At 35.3% G+C, this 19,720-nt stretch overlaps 2 protein-coding genes across 18 annotated transcripts in view; one reads left to right on the forward strand and one right to left on the reverse strand.

Annotated features, from left to right (window-relative positions):
- Positions 1 to 18,856, forward strand: part of ESCO1 (establishment of sister chromatid cohesion N-acetyltransferase 1) — a 53,775-nt gene extending 34,919 nt beyond the window's left edge. For 2 of the 8 annotated variants that reach the window (XM_072949143.1, XM_072949139.1), the window contains 5 exons: positions 2,190 to 2,279; positions 4,917 to 5,060; positions 7,433 to 7,620; positions 11,765 to 11,865; positions 16,960 to 17,024. In XM_072949143.1, the coding sequence (XP_072805244.1) occupies positions 2,190 to 2,279; positions 4,917 to 5,060; positions 7,433 to 7,620; positions 11,765 to 11,865; positions 16,960 to 17,024 (588 nt within the window). Of the gene's footprint in view, positions 1 to 1,506; positions 1,631 to 2,189; positions 2,280 to 4,916; positions 5,061 to 7,432; positions 7,621 to 11,764; positions 13,695 to 15,422; positions 15,489 to 16,959; positions 17,025 to 17,998; positions 18,121 to 18,726 lie in introns of those variants that run through there. The other 6 variants (XM_072949138.1, XM_072949140.1, XM_072949142.1 and 3 more) reach the window with 6 other exon arrangements.
- Positions 15,221 to 19,720, reverse strand: part of GREB1L (GREB1 like retinoic acid receptor coactivator) — a 213,208-nt gene continuing 208,708 nt past the window's right edge. For 8 of the 10 annotated variants that reach the window (XM_072949130.1, XM_072949131.1, XM_072949136.1 and 5 more), the window contains 2 exons: positions 18,767 to 18,924; positions 15,221 to 16,079 (listed from right to left, as the gene is read on the reverse strand). In XM_072949130.1, coding sequence (XP_072805231.1) covers positions 15,993 to 16,079; positions 18,767 to 18,924 — 245 coding nt within the window. In that variant the 3' untranslated portion in view covers positions 15,221 to 15,992. Of the gene's footprint in view, positions 16,080 to 16,171; positions 18,925 to 19,720 lie in introns of those variants that run through there. The other 2 variants (XM_072949135.1, XM_072949134.1) reach the window with 1 other exon arrangement.

Consider the following 19,720-nt stretch of genomic DNA (forward strand, 5'->3'; position numbering starts at 1 on the left):
ATGTTTCTGAATACTTTCTTTCAAACTATGAAAAATTAATTTAAACAAATTGGTTTGCTTTTAATAGTTAAGTCATTTAAAATGGGAAACTGTAACTCTTGAAATACTCTAGTGGTAATAAATATAGCTAACAGATTTGAAGATAACTTCAGATAGCGTTATGCTTAATTATGCTTTAATAGACTGACTGAACATATAAGATATCTTCATGTTTTTAAATTCCCAGAGGAGTTTTTTTGGTGTTAATAAATTGATACAACTTAATTTATTTTACATCTATGAGGAAAAATAATAAATGACATTAAAGTCTTTCTATGTACCAGGGACTTAATGTAAGCATTTTACCTATATTAAACTTCTCAAAGTTCTTTTAGCAAATCACGAAGTAGTTACAATTATGAGAAAACAACAGAAAGAAGGATATGTATTTTGCCTGAAATTACATACCTAAGTAATGGAGTTGGCTCTAGGATCTATGAGTAACAGAATAGGTTTTTACTATTTTACTTGAACAACATGTATTGAGTGTACAGTTAAATTTAGCTCAGAAATAAATTGATCCCAGTCACTTTTAAATCAAAGTTCTGTCAGATAATCATCTTCAGTGCTTGTGATACTGTGATTTATAAGAAAAAAATGTACTTGGTCTTCATCTTTGGTTCCTGGCTCTGAGCTTATCAAATTATCTTCAGATAATTCAGTTCAGGAAATAAGACTTTGCTGTAAGGTGAGGTTACTTAAATTCTAGCTCTTCATTGAATTTGTAGTTTAGTTTTTAAAATGAAACGTCTCTTTTCATTTTATGCAAAATAGATGTATTTTCCTCTAATATATTAATATACATTTTTTAAAGGAGGTGATTTTTTCCTTAAGAAGTGATATCTTTTATGCCTTTAAAAACGTTTACCTATATTCAGATCTGGATATGATTCAGGTTTAGTTTTAGATTTGAAAAAAAAACGACTTCTGTGACTATTGTTTCTGCTTCTTGAAAAGAAAATTTTCAAATCTTGGGAATACATTATTAGTCATAATTATAATTACCTGAATTTTACTTTACCTTTGGGGGCTGTATTTTTTAGAAAAATTCTCACTTTAAATTCTTTAATCCAAATTGTCATCTATACCAAGCTTGTTGCTAAGACTTTTTGTCCCGAACTAAGATCCTGCCCTCTCCCCAAAAAACCATTCTGAATTGTTTAAGAAAATCTACCTCCTTTCACACTTGCCGTAGTATTTTTTTAAAAATACTTTTTTCTTGGTTTCATTGAGCTTTAATATTCTTAAATCTCATGAAGAAGATGCTGGTTTTCTCTAATAGAAGTACATGTTGCTTCTTAAAAGGCCTTTTTTATTTAAGTTGATTGGGTAAGACAAATGAAACAACCAGTTAAGCTCATTCCTTCTGTACTTAATTTTAACTTCAAAGCTCCTAGTTTTAACCTCTGGTTCAGTCCCATCTTACTAGATTTAAGTGGCTTTTGTTTTGTTTTTTTTTTCATGCAGGTTCTGCTCATTAATCACCACGAGTGTGGATCTGAAGAAGAGTTTATTACCTCTCTTTTTTTGAGTATGTTTAACTTCAGATACACACAACGTAGCCTCTCCTTCCCTATTAGATTCTTAGAAGGTAGTTATATTTTTATAGTCTCCTTCTTGTGACTTTGATAGTTGTGATCAATAAGAATAAAAACTATTCCTTACATATTGGGCTACTGCATGCAAATCAGTTCATTTAAAACCTCCTGGAGGTCTTTGGCATGCCAGACATAAAACCATGAGTGTTTGTTTGTGGAGGTAACCATGTTCCAAAGAAATTTAAGACTTTTAATTCTTTTATCAGGAATCTGGGAGAGAGTTATCCTTTAGGTTCTGGGAATCACTGACTTTAAGGGGCTTGCTTTTGGTGTGTGATTTTCAAAATTAATTTAAAATGGGAAATGATAAATTAGAAATGCTCTTGTGGTGTTAGCTCTCTGAATGAATAGTAGAAATTAGCTTGTATTTTACCTATTGTATGCTTAACAAATTAGCTGATTTGTCATGTCTTATTAAACATTAATGAGCATATACTTTCCATGTTTGCAATTTTTAGACACACTGATGTATTTTTTCTTATTATACATGAATATGATGAATGAAATGTAATACATAACTAATTCTTTTTTTCTTTTCTTTTTTGTATCTAGGGCTGGAAAAAGGAAAGAATTCTGGCTGAATATCCTGATGGCAGGATAATAATGGTTCTTCCTGAAGACCCAAAGTATGCTCTGAAAAAGGTAAGTTTCCAATGGAAGTACATGTAGAATGATTAATATAATTTTGCAGCTAATTTTAAGAGGATGAAATATTGGTAGCAGAGTGCATTTAAACACCAATTCTGAAAATAAGAAATAAGTAATTAATACAACCCACTGAAAAATTATGCTTAAAATTTGTAGTTTATCTAGCATATGTGAAATGAATTGTGTCATATTACCAATAATTTGAGTGATGGTATAGAAGACAGTAATGAATAATGTCACATAAGTGACTTCAGGAGTCAGAATTAAAATAAAAATCTGAATCATAATAATGCAGAAAATTAAATGTCATTTCATTCTGAGAGTAAATTTCTACATAAAAGCTTATTGTAGAAGGGGATCTAGTAATAGGTCATAGTAATCCTTAAGTTAAACATGAAATAATCATAATGTTAAGATAAAAAACAAGATTTATGCTATTTATAAAATAATGTAGAAAACGTAAAATCCTCTATTCTAGTGTGAGCCAGCTTTTACTCCAGTTTAGGGTTCAGAGAAGTGAACCAGAGAGATAATGAAGTCTGGAACCATTTTATTGTATAGAATATCCTAGAAGTCAAGAAACCGTAAGACACAAACCTATTTTTAAACAATATGTTTATTACAGTTTCAAATAATATACTCAAAATGTTTTTCCTCCAGATGCTTTTTCAGAAGTACCTCATAATGTAAAGCAGTGGATCTGATTCTTTATCTGAAAAACTTAATTAAACTAGAGTGTATCCAACGTGTCTAGAAACGTAAGGAAAGTAGTTTATTGTACTTTCCTCAGGATAATAGTTGGACCTCTTTAAATTTGGGAATATTTTGCCTGAAAGGGAGCTTGACGAAAAATACTTTGAACTTTTTATTTGAAAATACAGCTAATGTTCTACTTACAGTACAGCTAATCCTCAAACAACAGTTGGTGGGGGTTGTTAATCCATAATTCACTATGCTTCGTTTCTCTGTATTCTTGGGTTCAACCAACCACAGACTGTGTACCACTGTAGTATTTACTATTGAAAAATACCCATGTATAGGTTTTGACCCAGCCTATTCAAACCCGTGTTTTTCAGGGATCAACTGTTCAAGTTTATCCTGTGGTTCCTGACTTGAGATACTCTGTATAAACGAGTGAACAATCCCAGATACCCAAATAAGCTCCCATACTACCACTGCGGAACAGTGTAGACAGCATTTAGAATGACACATAAACATGCCACCTGTCTTATATTTGATACATTGATTCTTGCACAAAAATAAATACTTGTTTAATGTTGGATTACTAGTGGACTAAATGAAAATTAAATTCTGGAATTTTTTGGAATTCCAGCTGTTATCATTTGTAAATGCACTGTGGATACTTTGCTTCACCACATGTGGCATCCTGACATTTCTTAACAAGACTCCTCAGTAAATTCTAATTTCCTCATTTTAACTTCTCAGAGCAAAATCATGGTAACCTATGATTCAGTATATTACTAGGTAGTAATCCATAATAGGTTAAAAATTAAAATCTAAGAAATTATTAGTCACTTCCCTTTAGAAATTGAATCAGGAGTTGTATTGTGGGATATTGTTCCAAGATTAGGATGACTTGAGTTTTCATTGCTGAATAAGGGATATATTACATGATATTCTGCATGTGAGAAGTATGAGTACTTAACCCCCTTAGGTGTTATTTACATTTTAAACTTAGTGTCACAAATGAATGTTTATTGGACTGAATATTTGCAGATTTGTTTTTTAAGTGAGGAAGGAGCTAATGTGTTGTGAGTGCTTACAAAAATCTTTGAAGGTGGTCAGGGGTATAGCTCAGTGGTAGAGCACATGCTTGGCATGCACGAGGTCCTGGGTTCAATGCCCAGTGCCCCCGTTAAGGGGTAAAATTTTTTCTTTTAATTTAAAAATAAAACAAAAATCTTGACTTCTAGTACTTACAAAAGTTTGAGCTTATCTTACTTGACCTTGACCACAGTTCAAGGAGGTAAACCTAAAGAAGCACAGTTTGATGCCATACTAACATTGTGGATTCAAATCCCTGCTCTTTGGTTCTAGATGTCTGATATCTGACATGAGAAAGTTACTTAACCTATGAATTTTATTTCTTCCATATGCAAGGTGAGGAACTATAAGCCTCTAAGGGGTATTGGATTTAAATAAGATAATAGTCATAAAATGCTTTGCATAATGTCTGGCCTGTAAATGGTTGATAAGGAGTAAACATGTACTCTGTACTCACTTCCATTTTACTGATGAGAGTACTAATTAAGGCTTGGGAAGAAGATAAATGGATTGTCTGGCTAAGATTGCAGTGAAAGTCTCTCCAATCTCAGACCCATGATGCTTCTTTCTAATGCGAAGCCTTGATGTTCTTATTACTTACAGTAGGAACTCTCATTCCTCTTGTTCCCAGACTGTTGGACTTGACATTACTCTCCATTCTTTCCTCTTTTTTACAAGTTGGCCCACAGGACTTGAAAAACAATTGTTGGTCAAGACAGTCATTCAGAAGCACTCTTTAGAGGATGTTCTTTGGAATAATATACTCAGCGTACTGAACTGAAACTGTATTTTTACATATATAAAATACTTTCATTGTTAACAAAAATATTGTTCTTTATTTGATAGGTTGACGAGATTAGAGAAATGGTTGATAATGATTTAGGATTCCAACAGGCTCCACTAATGTGCTATTCCAGAACGAAAACACTTCTGTTTATTTCTAATGACAAAAAGGTAGTTGGTTGCCTAATTGCAGAACATATCCAATGGGTAAGTGATTTTTTTAAAGAGTGGTCGTATGTAGTTTGGTGTTTAAAGAGTTACAGAAACAACCCAATCCTGGTAAAGTTATCAACATTTTATGTAAGGAAGAGTATGAATGCAAGAATTCCTGTGTATAATTCTCTTCTGTAGTGGAGTTATATCTTGCTTGGGAATTAGGTTCTCAGATCAGTATGTAAGGTTAAAATCCTATAAAATACTGTTAACTTTTGTCTAGGAAGTTTCTTTATTGGCTAATAATGTAATTGTCTATCTCAGTCCCTTCAGCACTAGAAGAAATCAGGAGTTGGCAAATTATAGCCAGCCTGTTTTTATAAAGTTTTTATTGTAAGACCGCCATGCCCATTTGCTTACGTATTGTCTGTTGCTGCTTTCACACTGCAGAGACTGAGTTGGCTAGTTGGAACTGAAGCCAAGTATGCTGCAAAGCCTAAACTACTTACTACCTGGCTCTTTATGAAAAGTTTCCGACCCTTGGAATAGATCAGCCACCTCTGAGCTTGATGAGGAGTTGGCTTGTATTTAAGAGCCAAGTTGTACAAAAAACAAATAATAGAATCACAGTAAGAGCGATGTGTTCACATTATGAAAGTTGTGCAGAAACCAAGTTAGACTAACTTAAGAGAACAGAGGATTCTGGACTTCCTAATCATTCTCACTTTGAGGCATACCCCACGTGAATCCTGTCTTTTTTCAGATGAGTTCTTGCTCATTAATTCAGTGTGTATTAGATTTGACTTCTGTCTAGTTGATATTGTTCAGTATATTAATAGTTGCCTGCAAATGTATGCTTCATCATAACATTTTCTAATAAAGTGCAAAGTCAAAACAACTGTGCATGAGTTAATTTCTATATGCTAAGCTACATTAGAAAAAAATTCAGCCTAAAGTGGTGTAGTTTATGAAACTTACTATTTGTAATAACAAAACTAATTTAAATAAATAGCTGACAAGATAGTTTGGAGATATAAATTTGATGTAAAATGACTAATTGATAGAGGCGTGCTGTGTTATAATTGAGTTAATTTTACGTAGTGCAAATTTTTTTGTTTTGTGGGTTTTTTTTTTATTGCAATGGGTATATTCTTTGCTTTATCACTTAACCTACTTGGTAGGTCTCTGAGTCTTGATTGTCCCACTGTTAAGAAATATCAGCAATGTCATGCTTGGTTTACCTGAATGCCAGAGTGCTCTCAGTGTATATTGGATAACTGTGTTGTGTGTTTAAGGATTGTCCTTAGCAACTCGCCCCCCTTAATTTCATTCCAGCCAGCGTGATTCATTACTCCTGAGGATGATTGATAGTAAGATACTCACTTGAGGGAAGTGTCACCTTTTGTATAGGACACAAGTTAAATAAAATTGATGATTGAAATAGTTGAAGTTAATTAGATGAGGGAAATTAAATAGATATTTGAAGTCAGATGTGCAGAGTGACAAAGATATTTACAAATTTTATAATAGAATATTCTTAAATCTATTTGGCAAATGACTCTGCATTAAGAGAAACTGCAGGCAGTGTCTTGTTTTTGACTGTTTCTTACAGTGTTCTTTGGTTGGCTGTTGTTTACAGTGATTGTCCTTTGGTAAACCCTTGTGTTTTTAAAATATCTATTCTATCCAGTTCCAAAAATGGCTTGTAGCAGTGTTTAGATTAGAACATAGCTGTGTAATGCTTGCTTGTTTTTTGACTCTCAGTTGCGTTGTCTAAGTTTATATCATGTCCCAGAGGGCTGGTCATGTCCTTTTTTGGCCACTAGACTGATAGAAGAGATGTATGCTTTTTAAAGTACTACTTTACTATTTATTTTAAAAGAAATGGGTATGTGGAGAAAGGACCTTCCTAAATTCTTGATTCCTCTGGTTCCTGCACAGATATGAACCCTAGAGCTATGGCAGCAATCACAGAAACGGTTGTTACTGCTGAGTTCTTAACACGTACTTTTGCCTGTCCTTAGAATATGAAAAGTAGAGAAAACTAATATTCAGTTCCTATTATGTGCCAACCATGATGGCAGGATGCTTTGTATATATTACCTTGTTAATCTCTCAGCACTTCTCTGAAAGAGGTGATGGAGATGTCCAATTTATAGGTGAGGAACCCAAAGCTTAATTAATTTCATCTCTTGGTCACATAATTAGTAAGTGAGTTAGAACAGAATGTAGATCTAGGTCTGTTTACTTCCTAAAATGAGAGTCCCAGCCTAAGTGGTCCCCAAAGTTTGTTAAGAAACCCTACAGAAGTAGCGGCCTCCTCACTAAGGTCAGTACTAGAGACAGTTGCTTAATAATATTCTCACTTTTTTTTTTTAATATTCTCATGTTAAAATCCGCCCCCACCCCAATTTTGCTACATATAGGGCTACAGAGTTATAGAAGAAAAACTTCCAGTTATCAGGTCAGAAGAAGAAAAAGTCAGATTTGAAAGGCAGAAAGCCTGGTGCTGCTCAACATTGCCAGAGCCTGCCATCTGCGGAATTAGTCGAATATGGGTGTTCAGCATGATGCGCCGGAAGAAAATTGCTTCTCGCATGATTGAATGCCTAAGGTAACTTGAATGCAGTGCTTCAAATCATTTTCAGTGGTTTAGGATTTAAGCAAAGATTGACATTTAGTTAATTTTAATTATGTAACCTTTTTTATATTTAAATTTTGCATAAGATTGTATGTTGGATCTGTGGGTACTTTTTATGTAAAATTATACAGTAATTACATATTTGTCTTTTGCTCTTTAAAGCATCTTTGCTAAATGATTAATAGAGGAGGTTAAAATTATTTATGCAAATGAGGTTTTTTTAGGTCGGTGTCTTGTTTTTGTGTATTCATAAAACCCCTGTCTACTATTTATCTGTAGGTATAGCTTTCAAAATAATCCGTCATTGTTGTGAGATCCTAAGGCTCTAGGAATCTTAGAGCCTTACTTTGTTTCTGATCTCTCCCCCTTATTTTTAATCAATGAGCAGTGATCCAGAAGGGCTTAAATCTACCTAACCTTCTCGAGAGGAGAGGCAAGTCTGTTGTTTTTTTTTTAACATTTTTTATTGAAGAGGCAGGTCTTGTTTTTAGCTTTTTTAGAACTTAATCTAGAAAATGCAGCTGATTTAATAATAGTCCTAAATTAGGATATTGTAAAAAAGGGTATCTTTTAAAACTTAGATCTTGTCACAACCATGAGATGGTTCTAGTTTATAAAAACATAAAACAGTTTAGTCATTGTGTTTGTTCTGCGCAGTAGTGACGGTTGCCACTGTAAGCTTCCTGTTAAAACCATAGAGGTTTCTAACTTTTTTCATTTGTTGTTCTTTATGTACCCATCTCACCTTGTTAAGATTACAGTATAAAAATTCTACTAATAGTCTATATCCTGGGAAAATTTTAAACTTTTTTTTGGTTTGGTTTTTTTTGGGGGGTAGGTAAATTAGGTTTTTTTTTTTAAATGGAGGTATAGGGGATAAAACATTTTAAAATAACAGCTTTACTGAGATATAATTAAAGCATAAAATTAATCTTTTTAAATTAACCATTTAATTTTTTCTTCTAGTTTTATTGAGATGTAACTGACATACAGCACTATATAAGTTTAATGTGTACACCAAAATAATTTGACTTACAGTACATCATGAAATGATTATCACAATAAGTTTAGTGAACATCCATCACCTCATATAGATACCAAATTAAAGAAATAGAGAAAAAATTTTTTCCTTGTGAGGAGAACTCTTAGGATTTACCCTCTTGAGACAACTTTCATGTATAACATACAGCAGTGATAATTATATTTGTCATGTTGTGCATCATACCCCTAGTACTTATCTTATAACTGGAAGTTTATACCTTTTGACTGCCTATATCCAGTGCCCCCTCCCCACCAGCCTCCACTTCTCTTAACCACAAATTTGATCTCTTTTTATGAGTTTGTTTCTGAAGTATAATTGACCTGCAACTGTGTTATTTCCTGTTACACAACATAGTGTTTCCATATTTCTGTACATTTAAAAATGATCACCATAATAAGTCTAGTTATGGTATGTCACCATACAAAGATATTTCATAGTTATTGACTATATTCTCCACACTGTACATTTCATACCCATGACACACTTATTTTGCAACTGGAAGTTTGTATCTCTTAATCTCCCACACCTACTTCTCTCTCAGCCCTCTCACCTTCCCTTGCCCCCTGCAACCACCTGTTTGTTCTCTATATTTATAACTGTTTCTGTTACGTTTGTTCATTTGCTTTGTTTCTTAGATTCCATGTAAAAGTAAAATCATACAGTATTTGTCTTTATCTGACTTACATCACCCTTTGGGTCCTTCCATGTTGTTGCAAATGGCAAGATTCCATTCTATTTTATGGCTGATAGTCTATTGTGTGTATTGTATGTGTGTGAGTGTATACACACACACTGCATCTTCCTTATCCGTTTATCTGTTGATTGGCATTTAGATTGCTTCCATATCTTGGATATTGTAAATAATGCTGCATTGAACATAGAGGTGCATAGATGTTTTCTAATTAGTGTTTTGTTTTCTTTGTGTAAATACCCAGGAATGGAATTGCTGGGTTATGTGCTAGTTCTGCTTTCAGTTATTTGAGTAATGGCCATACTGTTTTCCATAGTGGCTGTACCAATTGACATTCCCACCAACCGTGTACGAGGGTTCCCTTTTCTCTGCATCCTTGCCAGCACTTGTTATTTGTTGTCTTTTTGATAATAGCCTTTCTGACAGGTGTGAAGTGATACCTTATTGTGGTTTTGATATGTATTTCCCTAATGATTAGTGATGTCAAACATGTTTTCATATGCCTATTGGCCATCTCTATGTCTTTCTTGGAAAAATGTCTTTGCAGTTTCTCTGCCCATGTTTTAACCTGGTGGTTTGCTTTTGATGTTGAGTTGTATGAGTTCTTTGTATATAATATCCTTAATGGATATTTCATTTGTAAGTATCTTCTCCCATTCAGTAGGTGGCCTTTTTGTTCATCTTTTTAAGGTGACACTTCACCGGGTTTTAGTATATTCAAAAGGCTGTGTAACCATCACCACTGCCTAATTCTAGGAATTTCCATCACTTTCCCCCAAAACCCGATACCTATTACAGTCACTCCCTGTTCCTTCTCCTCAAGTTCTGGCAACCACTAATCTACTTTTGTCTCAATAGATTTGCCTATTCTGAACATTTTTAATAAATTGATTCCTATAATATATGACCTTTGGTGCCTGGTTTCTTTCATCTACCGTTTTCAGGATCATCCATGTCGTAGCATGTATCTGTTCCATTCCTCTTTTATTGTCAAATCATATTCCTATACACACACACACACACACACACACACACACATCACATTTTATCTATCAGTTGAACAACATGTGAGTTTCCACTTTTTGGCTGTTATGAATGATAATTTGTGTTATCATTCTTTTTGTAACTTGTGTTTTTAGTGTCATATCTAAGAAACGAGTCTTCATCCAAGGCCGCAAAGATTTATACCTTTATTTTCTTTCAAGAGCTTAAATTTTAGTTCTTACCTTTAGGTCTTTGATCGTTTTTAAGTAAAATTTTGATGTGAGGCAGGATCTAACTTCATTCTTTTGCATGTGGATATCCAGTTGTTCCAGCACCATTTTATTAAACAGACTTTTCTTTCCCATTGAATGGTCTTGCCACCTTTGTCAAAAATGATTGATCATAAATGTGAGGGTTTTTTTTCTGTCTGGACTCTTAGTTCTATTCCTTTGGTCTGTTGTTACGCCAGCAGCCTACTGTCTTGAACACCATAGCTTTGTAGTGTGTTTTGAAATAAGGAAATGAGAGTTCTCTAATTTGTTCTTTTCTTAAGAGTCTTTTGACTATTCCGTGTCTCTTGCATTTTCATATAAATTTTAGGACCAGCTTGTCAATTTTTGCAAAGAAGCTAGCTGTAGATCAATTTGGGGAGTAATGCCATTTTAACAATATTAAGTCTTCTTTCTGATTCATAAACATGGGGTGTCTTTCTATGTGTTTAAATTTCCTTTAATTTCTTTCAGCAATGCTCTATAGTTTCCATTTTTTTAGGTCTATCACTTCTCTGTTAAATTTAATCCTAAGTATTTACTCTTTCAATGTTATTACAAATGGACCTGTTTTCTAAATTTCATTTAAGTTTTTAGTAGCTATCTTATATCCTGCAGCCTTGCTGAACTCTTTTTTTTTATTTGATCTAATAGTTATTTTGTGAATTCCTTAGGATTTTTGTATATAAAGATCATGTCATCTGTAAAGAGATAATTTTACTTCTTCCTTTCCAATCTAGTTGCTTTTTATTTCTTTTTTTTGTCTAGTTGGCCTGGTTGAATAGAAGAGATCTGAGCAGACATAACCTTACCTTGTTCCTGATGTCTGAGGAACAGTTTTCAGTCTTTTTTACCATTAACTTTGATGTCTTTTGATGGTCTTTATCAGGTTGAGAAAGTGCCTTCTACTCAGAGATGAGTATTTTTATCATGAAAAGGTGTTGCGTAAATGTTTTTAAAACTATTGCTGCTTTTATAAGACAATTATTTTTTAACAGTTTCTAGAAGATACAATATTACCTAGAAAGTTTTTCGGTTCAAATTGTATTTGACAGGTCTTTTCAATGTTAATGATTAATAAATAATATACTTTTCTTTTTTACCCTTCCATGTCTCTCCTTTTTTTAATAGGAGTAACTTTATATATGGCTCATATTTGAGTAAAGAAGAAATTGCTTTCTCAGATCCTACTCCTGATGGAAAACTGTTCGCAACACAGTACTGTGGCACTGGTCAGTTTCTGGTATATAATTTTATTAATGGACAAAATAGCACCTAAACTAAATTCATGCCTACAGTATCAGAAGACATCTACTGAAGAGAATGGATTGGTTGCTGACTTTAACCAGGAACTAGGGCCATTTTTATTACAATGAACTCAGGACTGGCAACAACCATAAGGTTGTTCCATTTTCATAAAAATTGGAAAAAATGCAGTAATTGCTTATTGTTGTTTTGTTTTTTAAAGAAGATATTTTATTATCTTTTACAGAAATTTATGATTGATGTATTTTATCTATAGTTATTTAGACATGTTTACATGCAGCAGATAATTGTTCATAGTGGACTGAAAACTAATGCAAGGACTATGGTCTCAGTGATAAGTATATTTTGAAGTTCTTAATTATGGAAATATACCAGTGTAGCTTGGTACTGTATTTTTTTATATTGATCTCTGATACCAGTTATAGTTTTAAAGATTGTATTTTCAGAGTGGAAACCAATGTTTTTGCATTATTATTCAAAAAGGGTCAATGTTACGTGTTTAGGAATTCAAGGCTAATTCTTAAACGACCTGAAATATACTTTAAAGGAATCCTCACAGAAAAGTAAAGCTCCCTTAGCCAGGAGAATTTGAACTATTGCGCTTTTCCTTCCATTTCTCTCCTTCCTACTCTTATGATGGCAGGAAGAGGTGGAAGGTGGGAAAGAACTGAAGCTTTCCTTCCTGGAGAGCTATAAATGACTAGAATTAGAATGGTACCCTCTCATTTATTATTCTTTCATTCTGGTTTCACTTTTTAAAGTAAAGGGCAACTTGGCACACTTAGGCTATTAACAAATCCCAAAAGGGTTTATAAAAATCTGTGGAATAGTTGCAAGCTAAATATGGATGACTTGGTATCTGCTTTGTTACTCCTCAGAAATACTACACTGGGTATATGCCCTCATTAGTGGACTTCATTTTGATACTTGTCTATCCTTCATAGTGCCCTCTACTTTTAAAGGGTTTATATGTTGAAAAACTGCTGTGGCCTTTTATGACCTGTATATAATGTAGAGTAAAATAATAAAATACTTGATAGCTTTTTCTAAGTGATAAATGTGATAATGGTGTGTTGTTACTGTGTTTTTTTCAGGGAGTTTGTTAGGTTTGATACCTTGAAATAAGATTACAGCACTGGCTTCTTTAAAGGTAGTTTTTACCACTTTGCCAAAGGATCAGAATGTCATTAGCATCTCCAAAAGACAAGATCCTAACATGAGAATTTTCTGGTATTTCAAAGAAGAGCCTTGGCCCAAGAATGAAGCACCACTGTGGTTTAATATAGATTAATTTTCTGAGCTGAAATTAGAACCAACTAAAAATTAGGGCTTTTAATAAGATTAACAGGCAGGTATATATTTTATCCCCCATAAATATATGCTTTTAAAATTAATGGAGTCGTGTAAGGCTCTGTACTCTGTAGGGCGGAATGGTAAGGCAGTGTAAATATTTCCCTCTGATTGATCATGATGGTCTGACTCTTGACACTGCTTTTTCCTTTGGACTTGAGATTCTTCTAGCCATCCCTGGTCTCATTGTGTACCTAGCAATGACCTTAATTTTTTTGAAACAGGATGAGGTTTTTCAGGTGTAGTGTAGATGTTCTAGTAACTGTTAATCTTATAACACAGGCCCAATTTCCATGTAAGCAATAGTATGCTTCTTTGGGGAGCCAAACTTGGTGGTTTCAGGGGGACTTGAGGGTAGAGAGGATATACTGATTGGTTTAAAGGTTACTATTACTAGAAATACAGTTTATTTTCATGTTTATATTAAAGATATCCTCTAAAATAACTTTTACAGTCTAGCTATTTTTCTTAGAATTAATAGTACCTAGCATTTGTTTGCCATGTGTCATACCTTGTGTTTAATTATCATAACCCCATGAAGTGGAGTTTACAAGTGAGGAACTTAGAAGATAATTGAGGACTACAGTAGCAGTCTTTGTGAAAGATGTTGAAACTGAACTAAAGCTGTGATGTTTGGTGAAGATGAAGAGACAGATAAACTTTGAGAAGATAAAATTGAAGAATCGATGGAGCTGATAACGGACCAGAGAAGGATCATGACAGACAATCTAGGGTAGTTTTGATTTGGATAATTGAGGAGATAGACTGACTGAGAAGGGCTTACTGGAGAATTATGTTGGGAGGATTGGCTGGGGAAGGATGAGCTCAGTTTTGGTCACAGTTTTAAGATGGTTGCAGAATCTCCAAGTGGAGAACTCTATTTGGTATCTAATGGGACATGTAGATCTAGAGTTTGGGAAAAGTCTAAACTCAGGACATATATTAATTTAGTTATAGGAAGGCTTAGAAGAGATCACCACCCTGGGATTTACAAAATGAGAGGGTAGGGAAGAGTTGTGAGGAACACTGTCATTTAAGAATCTCACAGAAGAACACCTGAGAATGCACATGCAAGGGAAGAGCCGGAAGAGAGTGGTAGAAACCAGGACTCGGAGAACGCGCAACCTCGTTACACCACAAGTGAAGGCTGAAGAGGGACGTTAGAGAAAGAGGGACGTCAGAGAAAGAGCAGTTTCTACGCAGCGGTGGAGGCACTGGTGCATGCAGTGAGTAAACACTAATGAGCCACTAACTTCAAAAGAGGTTGATTTTATAGTTGCTGATTATATGAAGGTACCTATAACCTTTCTCTCACCTATGCTTGAATAATTGTTGGTCCATCATAAAGGTGTCTTGTAGATAGACATTATAGGAACCACAAGATCTTACGGGTCAGGCCCTTGTCTGCATGGACATACAATGGTTTTGTTTCATTTTGTAAGAATCAGTATTCTACCAGTTCATAATATGCAAGGGTCAACTTGGTATATCTACGAAATGCATGACTGTCATAAGAACGGTAAGTACAATAGACATGCAGTGATATTTTAATTGTTGTTGCTTACTTTGCATGGCTGCCCAACTAGGGCGTCTGGGTAGGAACACAGCCACATTCCTGCCTAGCTGTATTTCACTAGGGGTTAAGATGGCTAAGTTGATTTCAAGGGTAGTGACTGCAAACATATATACACTTCTTACCTAGTCTCATGGCTCTTGGGACTTCTGGTGGATAAAGGGAAGATTCTGTCTTAGAACAAAGTAGTGGTCAGAAAACTTATTGTTGCCTTTTCTTTCTTATAACTTACTCCATCTGCTGTGATAGTCCCTGAAGTACAGTTGACCCTTGAACAACATGGGAGTTAGGGGTACCAACCCCCACATAGTCAAAAATCGGGTATAACTTCATGGTTGGCTCTTCATAGCAGCAGTTTCACATCTGAGTGTCAACCAGCTGTGGGTGGTATAGTGCTGTAGTAGTTTATTGAAAACACTCTGCTTATAAGAGGACACATGCAGTTCAAATCTGTTGTTGACGGATCAACCATAGATGCTTTCCTTAGCTCTGTACTTGACCATTAAGAGCGTAAGGAATTTATAGTGTGAATGGCTTTTCCTTGGCCTCAGAGGTCCTTCCTGAGGTTACCTTTAGTGATGGTTTTTTTTTTTTTTTCAGGAAAGTCAGTTTCAGTGTTTTAGCAATATTCTCTTAGACCCAGAGGAGGCGTAAGGGCCAATTTCCATGACTAAAGACAAGCCTGAGGATGGTCTGTACCCTGGATGTTGTTCAGCTCTGTGTGGTTGAATGTGAAGGGACGGCAGTCAGGGTTTCACAGTTCTTAGTCTCTCTACGGCAGCTGCTTTGAGTATGTTGTGGAACACTGCAGTTTCTACTTGCTTCTGAATCTGTCATCATACAAATATTTTTTGCCCCTCCTAAGGTAACAGGGATCTTTGGCCCTCAAGAATTTTTTTTTGGTTCTGTATCAAAGTCCATTATTTTAGCAGTCTTATTTCAGTATAATAGAATTGAACATCATCTTTTTCCTGGAACACCAAAGTTATTTCTTCTTAAAAGTTGTTAAAATTAGAGTTCAGAAATAAATCAGAGAGTAACACCTTATGTTACACTGCTCAGTTCCACCAACCCAGAGTTCTGCTTCTTGGGACACCAGGAATATAGCTGTCATCAATAAAAAAGATTGGGGATGTCCCATGAATATTTCTAACACCTCTTTAATAATTTCTAGATCTGTTCTCCATAGTTACGTGGCACTCTGCAACTGGGCATGACGTGTAGATTCTTTATACGTGTATATCTTCTTTGTATAAGCTACAGATTTTAAGTCAACAAATAGTTATTTAGCATTTTCTTGGACTGTTACGCCAGAGTAGTAGAATCTTAGCATCATCCTGTCTATGATATGTGGACTTCCAGCCTTTATTGGACGTTGCCAGAGTCAGGGAGGGAGTTCATTCCATTTTTGATAATACCAGAAAATTAAAGAAAACAAATTTTCTTTTTTGGGGGGAGTGGGAGAGAATTTTAATACATTCACCAAATTAAGTGAAAGGACAAGAACATACTGTAGACACAACTTAAGACAATTTAGAATCAAACAAAATGTGAGGTAGACTGACTAGTGAAATTCACCAAATTTTGGTTAAGAAAATTTTACAGTAATAAAGTCACACAGGTGCCTCCTTTTCTAAAAGATCACACAAAAGCAATTGCTTAAATTACAGCCAAAATAATTGAATACAGCAATGCTCATTGTAATTTTAGTTTACATTCAGTATTAACCTGTGTGAACTGTCATATATGGCAAGGTTCAACAGGTCTGTAGGTCATTATTATGCGGGCTGAGGGAACACACTCATACCACAGTATTCTAAGGGATGGCAAGGCTCGAAGCAGAACACACCAAGGTATGTGTTAACAAATCATCGTGTCCTGTGCTTGTGCAATTTTATCCTTAAAGGAGAAGGACCTGACATTCTCTAAAAAAATTATACTGATAAGGTGATTTTAAAAGATCCAAAACCTTAGGAAGATAGGCATTGAAAGAATAGGCAGATCAATTTGAATTCTCTATCATTGGGGTGACGGTCTTTTGGCTTTATTCTGGCATTTCTTTTCCACAGTATTTAAGAGATCATAATCATTTGGAGTCCCTGCAGCTAAAGTAACTACTTAAAATTTTTTTTCTTAGACTATGAAGCCATAAAGCCAGAAGAAACTCTGAGAAGCCATCTGTCCCAGGTACAACTGTTTTAGGATTATTTCAAGTATTTTATTTGCCCTATGTAGTAAATATTATTGGAGTATTGCACAAACCATGGGTTTCTTGGTATCATCTGCATCAGGCCCTTTCAACAAAACAGGAACAATTGAATTACATTCATATCTAAATCAACCTGCTTCAGAACGCACATACCTCTTTGCCAAAAATTTTGCTGTACTAAAATCAAGGAATATTTTTAAAGCACATGTAAGGTAGGTCCTCTTTGAATGTGAGTTAAAAATGGGGTTTAAAGGAATTGTTCAAGATATATTTAAAACATCATAAGCTATATGAAAACCAAAAGATCTGAAATCATTCTCCAATTAGTACATTGCTTTTTTTCCACTAGCTGTAAACTCCTTGTTGTCACAAACTAATAAAGCTGGTGAGTTAACACTATTTGTTTTAGATAAATGCAGGCTTAGTAGGTCCCTCAGTTTCAGGCCACCAATAAGACATTGATTCAAGTAAAAATGGCCATTTTAAGTGGGGATAGAGTGTTACACATGGGCTAATGAAAAAATGCCAAGAGATTTAGTGCTGAGAACTGCAGTAATTTAAGAGTAAACTTCTAATAGACTTAGTAGTTCCAGAATATTTTCTAAAAATCTGTTTTCGATTAAAATTTGTAGTAAGAAATCTGTAAAAACTTAAGACCCCCTGGTAATTTTAATGAGTCAGAGACTTAATGGAATCTTCCTTACTCCTCACACACACAAAATCACCAGTAAAACAGCCTCTTTATGGTTGTTTCCCATTCCAGCACTTTCTGGGGTGGTGTCAGTATAAGGCAGCTAATGTTCATTCCGTGTATCTCTGAAGGGAAATGAACTAGGTCCACTCCACGTGGAACCTTAGCCTGCCAGACTTTCGCTTTGCTAGGGGTGAATGCTGACACCTTCCTAACAGGCTCAGCTACTGAGTCAGATTCTCCTTGTTCAAGATTAATCACTTCTTATTCTCACAGGCATGATGTGCTTAAGAGACTGGAAACATTTTTAAAGAATGAAGAAAGCGAAAGAACTTAAACCAGGAGAAGCTGCATAAATATACACAATGCCTGCCCTGCATTTACTAATTTGTTTGTTCAGTTTAAATAGTAAACTTTTAACTCCTGTGGAAATTTTGCCAAAAGTTTCAATACATATAAGATTATAAATCTTAAACTAACACTGCACAGAGAAAGACAAAGCTACTTCTTTTTTTTTAAATACAGATATCTTCTACATTCTATCATTTCAGACCCCTGAGTAATACTGTACCAAAGTACAGATCTGAAGAGAAACTGAGGGTTCAGGCCTCAGACATTAATCTTCAGTTAATTCCACACCAGCGGTGTGAGTCTCATGTAACACATTCAGGCTAGCTAATGCTGAGAGTCAATTTTCCCCCGACACAGCACAGTAGAAAAAACGATGCAGTCTCCATGTTGCTTCTCCAAAGCATTTGCTCCTCAGGCTCCCACGGGCAGACCACGTCTTAAGTAATTGCATAACTACCTAGGGTGAACTTTAACCTGAATTTAAGGTCCTGAAATTGAAACTGAAGGAGAATGATGCCCCCAAAGGCCCGGGTCAGGTTGGGGGTGGGGTGGTTCTTTGGAGAACAGACAAATATGTTGCACTTTGTTCCACAGTGATTGTACTTTAAAGGAAAAAAAATCCCAAATAATTGTTTCTGCCCCACCCCACCTAGGCATCCCTTTGCTAGTTTTGGTCTCTTCGAAAGCTCATACATGACGTCCAGTGAGAAAGTAGAGGGGCTTGTCATCACTGCTGTTAGCAGTTTGGAACTCGTCCCGGAGGCGAAACTGCCACTCATCCTCTAGCTCTAAGCGGACAATTGTTTGGCGTAAGGAACTTCTGTCTTGGCAAATGACACACAGGGTAGCACCTTCAGGAAGAAAGCAGAAATGTGTCTCAGGCTCAGGGACTGAAATGATAAAGAACCATACCACCTCTCCCTCTGATTATATCCCCTAACACATGTGGGACCAACGTCCAGGTGAGTAACCTATCTGAACTGTTCACTTTATAGTGTATTTTGAATAAGCAGTATTTTAACAAATTAAAAAGTTTAGAAGAGCGTAAAGTAAAAAGCCTTCCAACCCCATCACCCCTCCCCTGTGCTCATGTTAAAACCCAGGCGGTAACATTTCCCGTGTCCCTCCACAGCGTCCTTGGCTTCTACCCACTCTGTGCCAGCAGCATCCCACCCTGGGACAACCTAAATGGTCCCCTGGGATGCACCCTTCCCTCCAACACCCGCCCCAGACTGCTCCAGATACATTTTAGACACATATCAATAAACACGGTTTGGCCTGTCCTCGAAAGAGTGGTAGCATGCTCTACACAATATGCTGAACCTTTCTTTTTTCACCGACCTTAGAGGTCATCTTGTTGAGATTATTTGTGATGCTTAATCTGCAGATTGTTCTTAGGCAAAGCTAGTAACTGTTTGTATGGTGCATACTTGTTGAAGCGACTTTACCTTCTGTACCAGAATCATAATAGGATCGTAAATCATTAACCTGATTTTTTTAATTAAAATTAGATTATATGAGAAGCATTACCTGCAATTGCGTCATTCCTTCCTAAACGTAATAGTGGTAAAAACATTTAATATGGTCACAAAGCTGGCTGTTTATCTGCATTTAGTCTTAGTATATAACAGTGATTTGATTCCCATC

Source organism: Vicugna pacos, chromosome 24, assembly GCF_048564905.1.
Source record: "Vicugna pacos chromosome 24, VicPac4, whole genome shotgun sequence".
In the NCBI taxonomy this organism is placed as follows: domain Eukaryota; kingdom Metazoa; phylum Chordata; class Mammalia; order Artiodactyla; family Camelidae; genus Vicugna; species Vicugna pacos.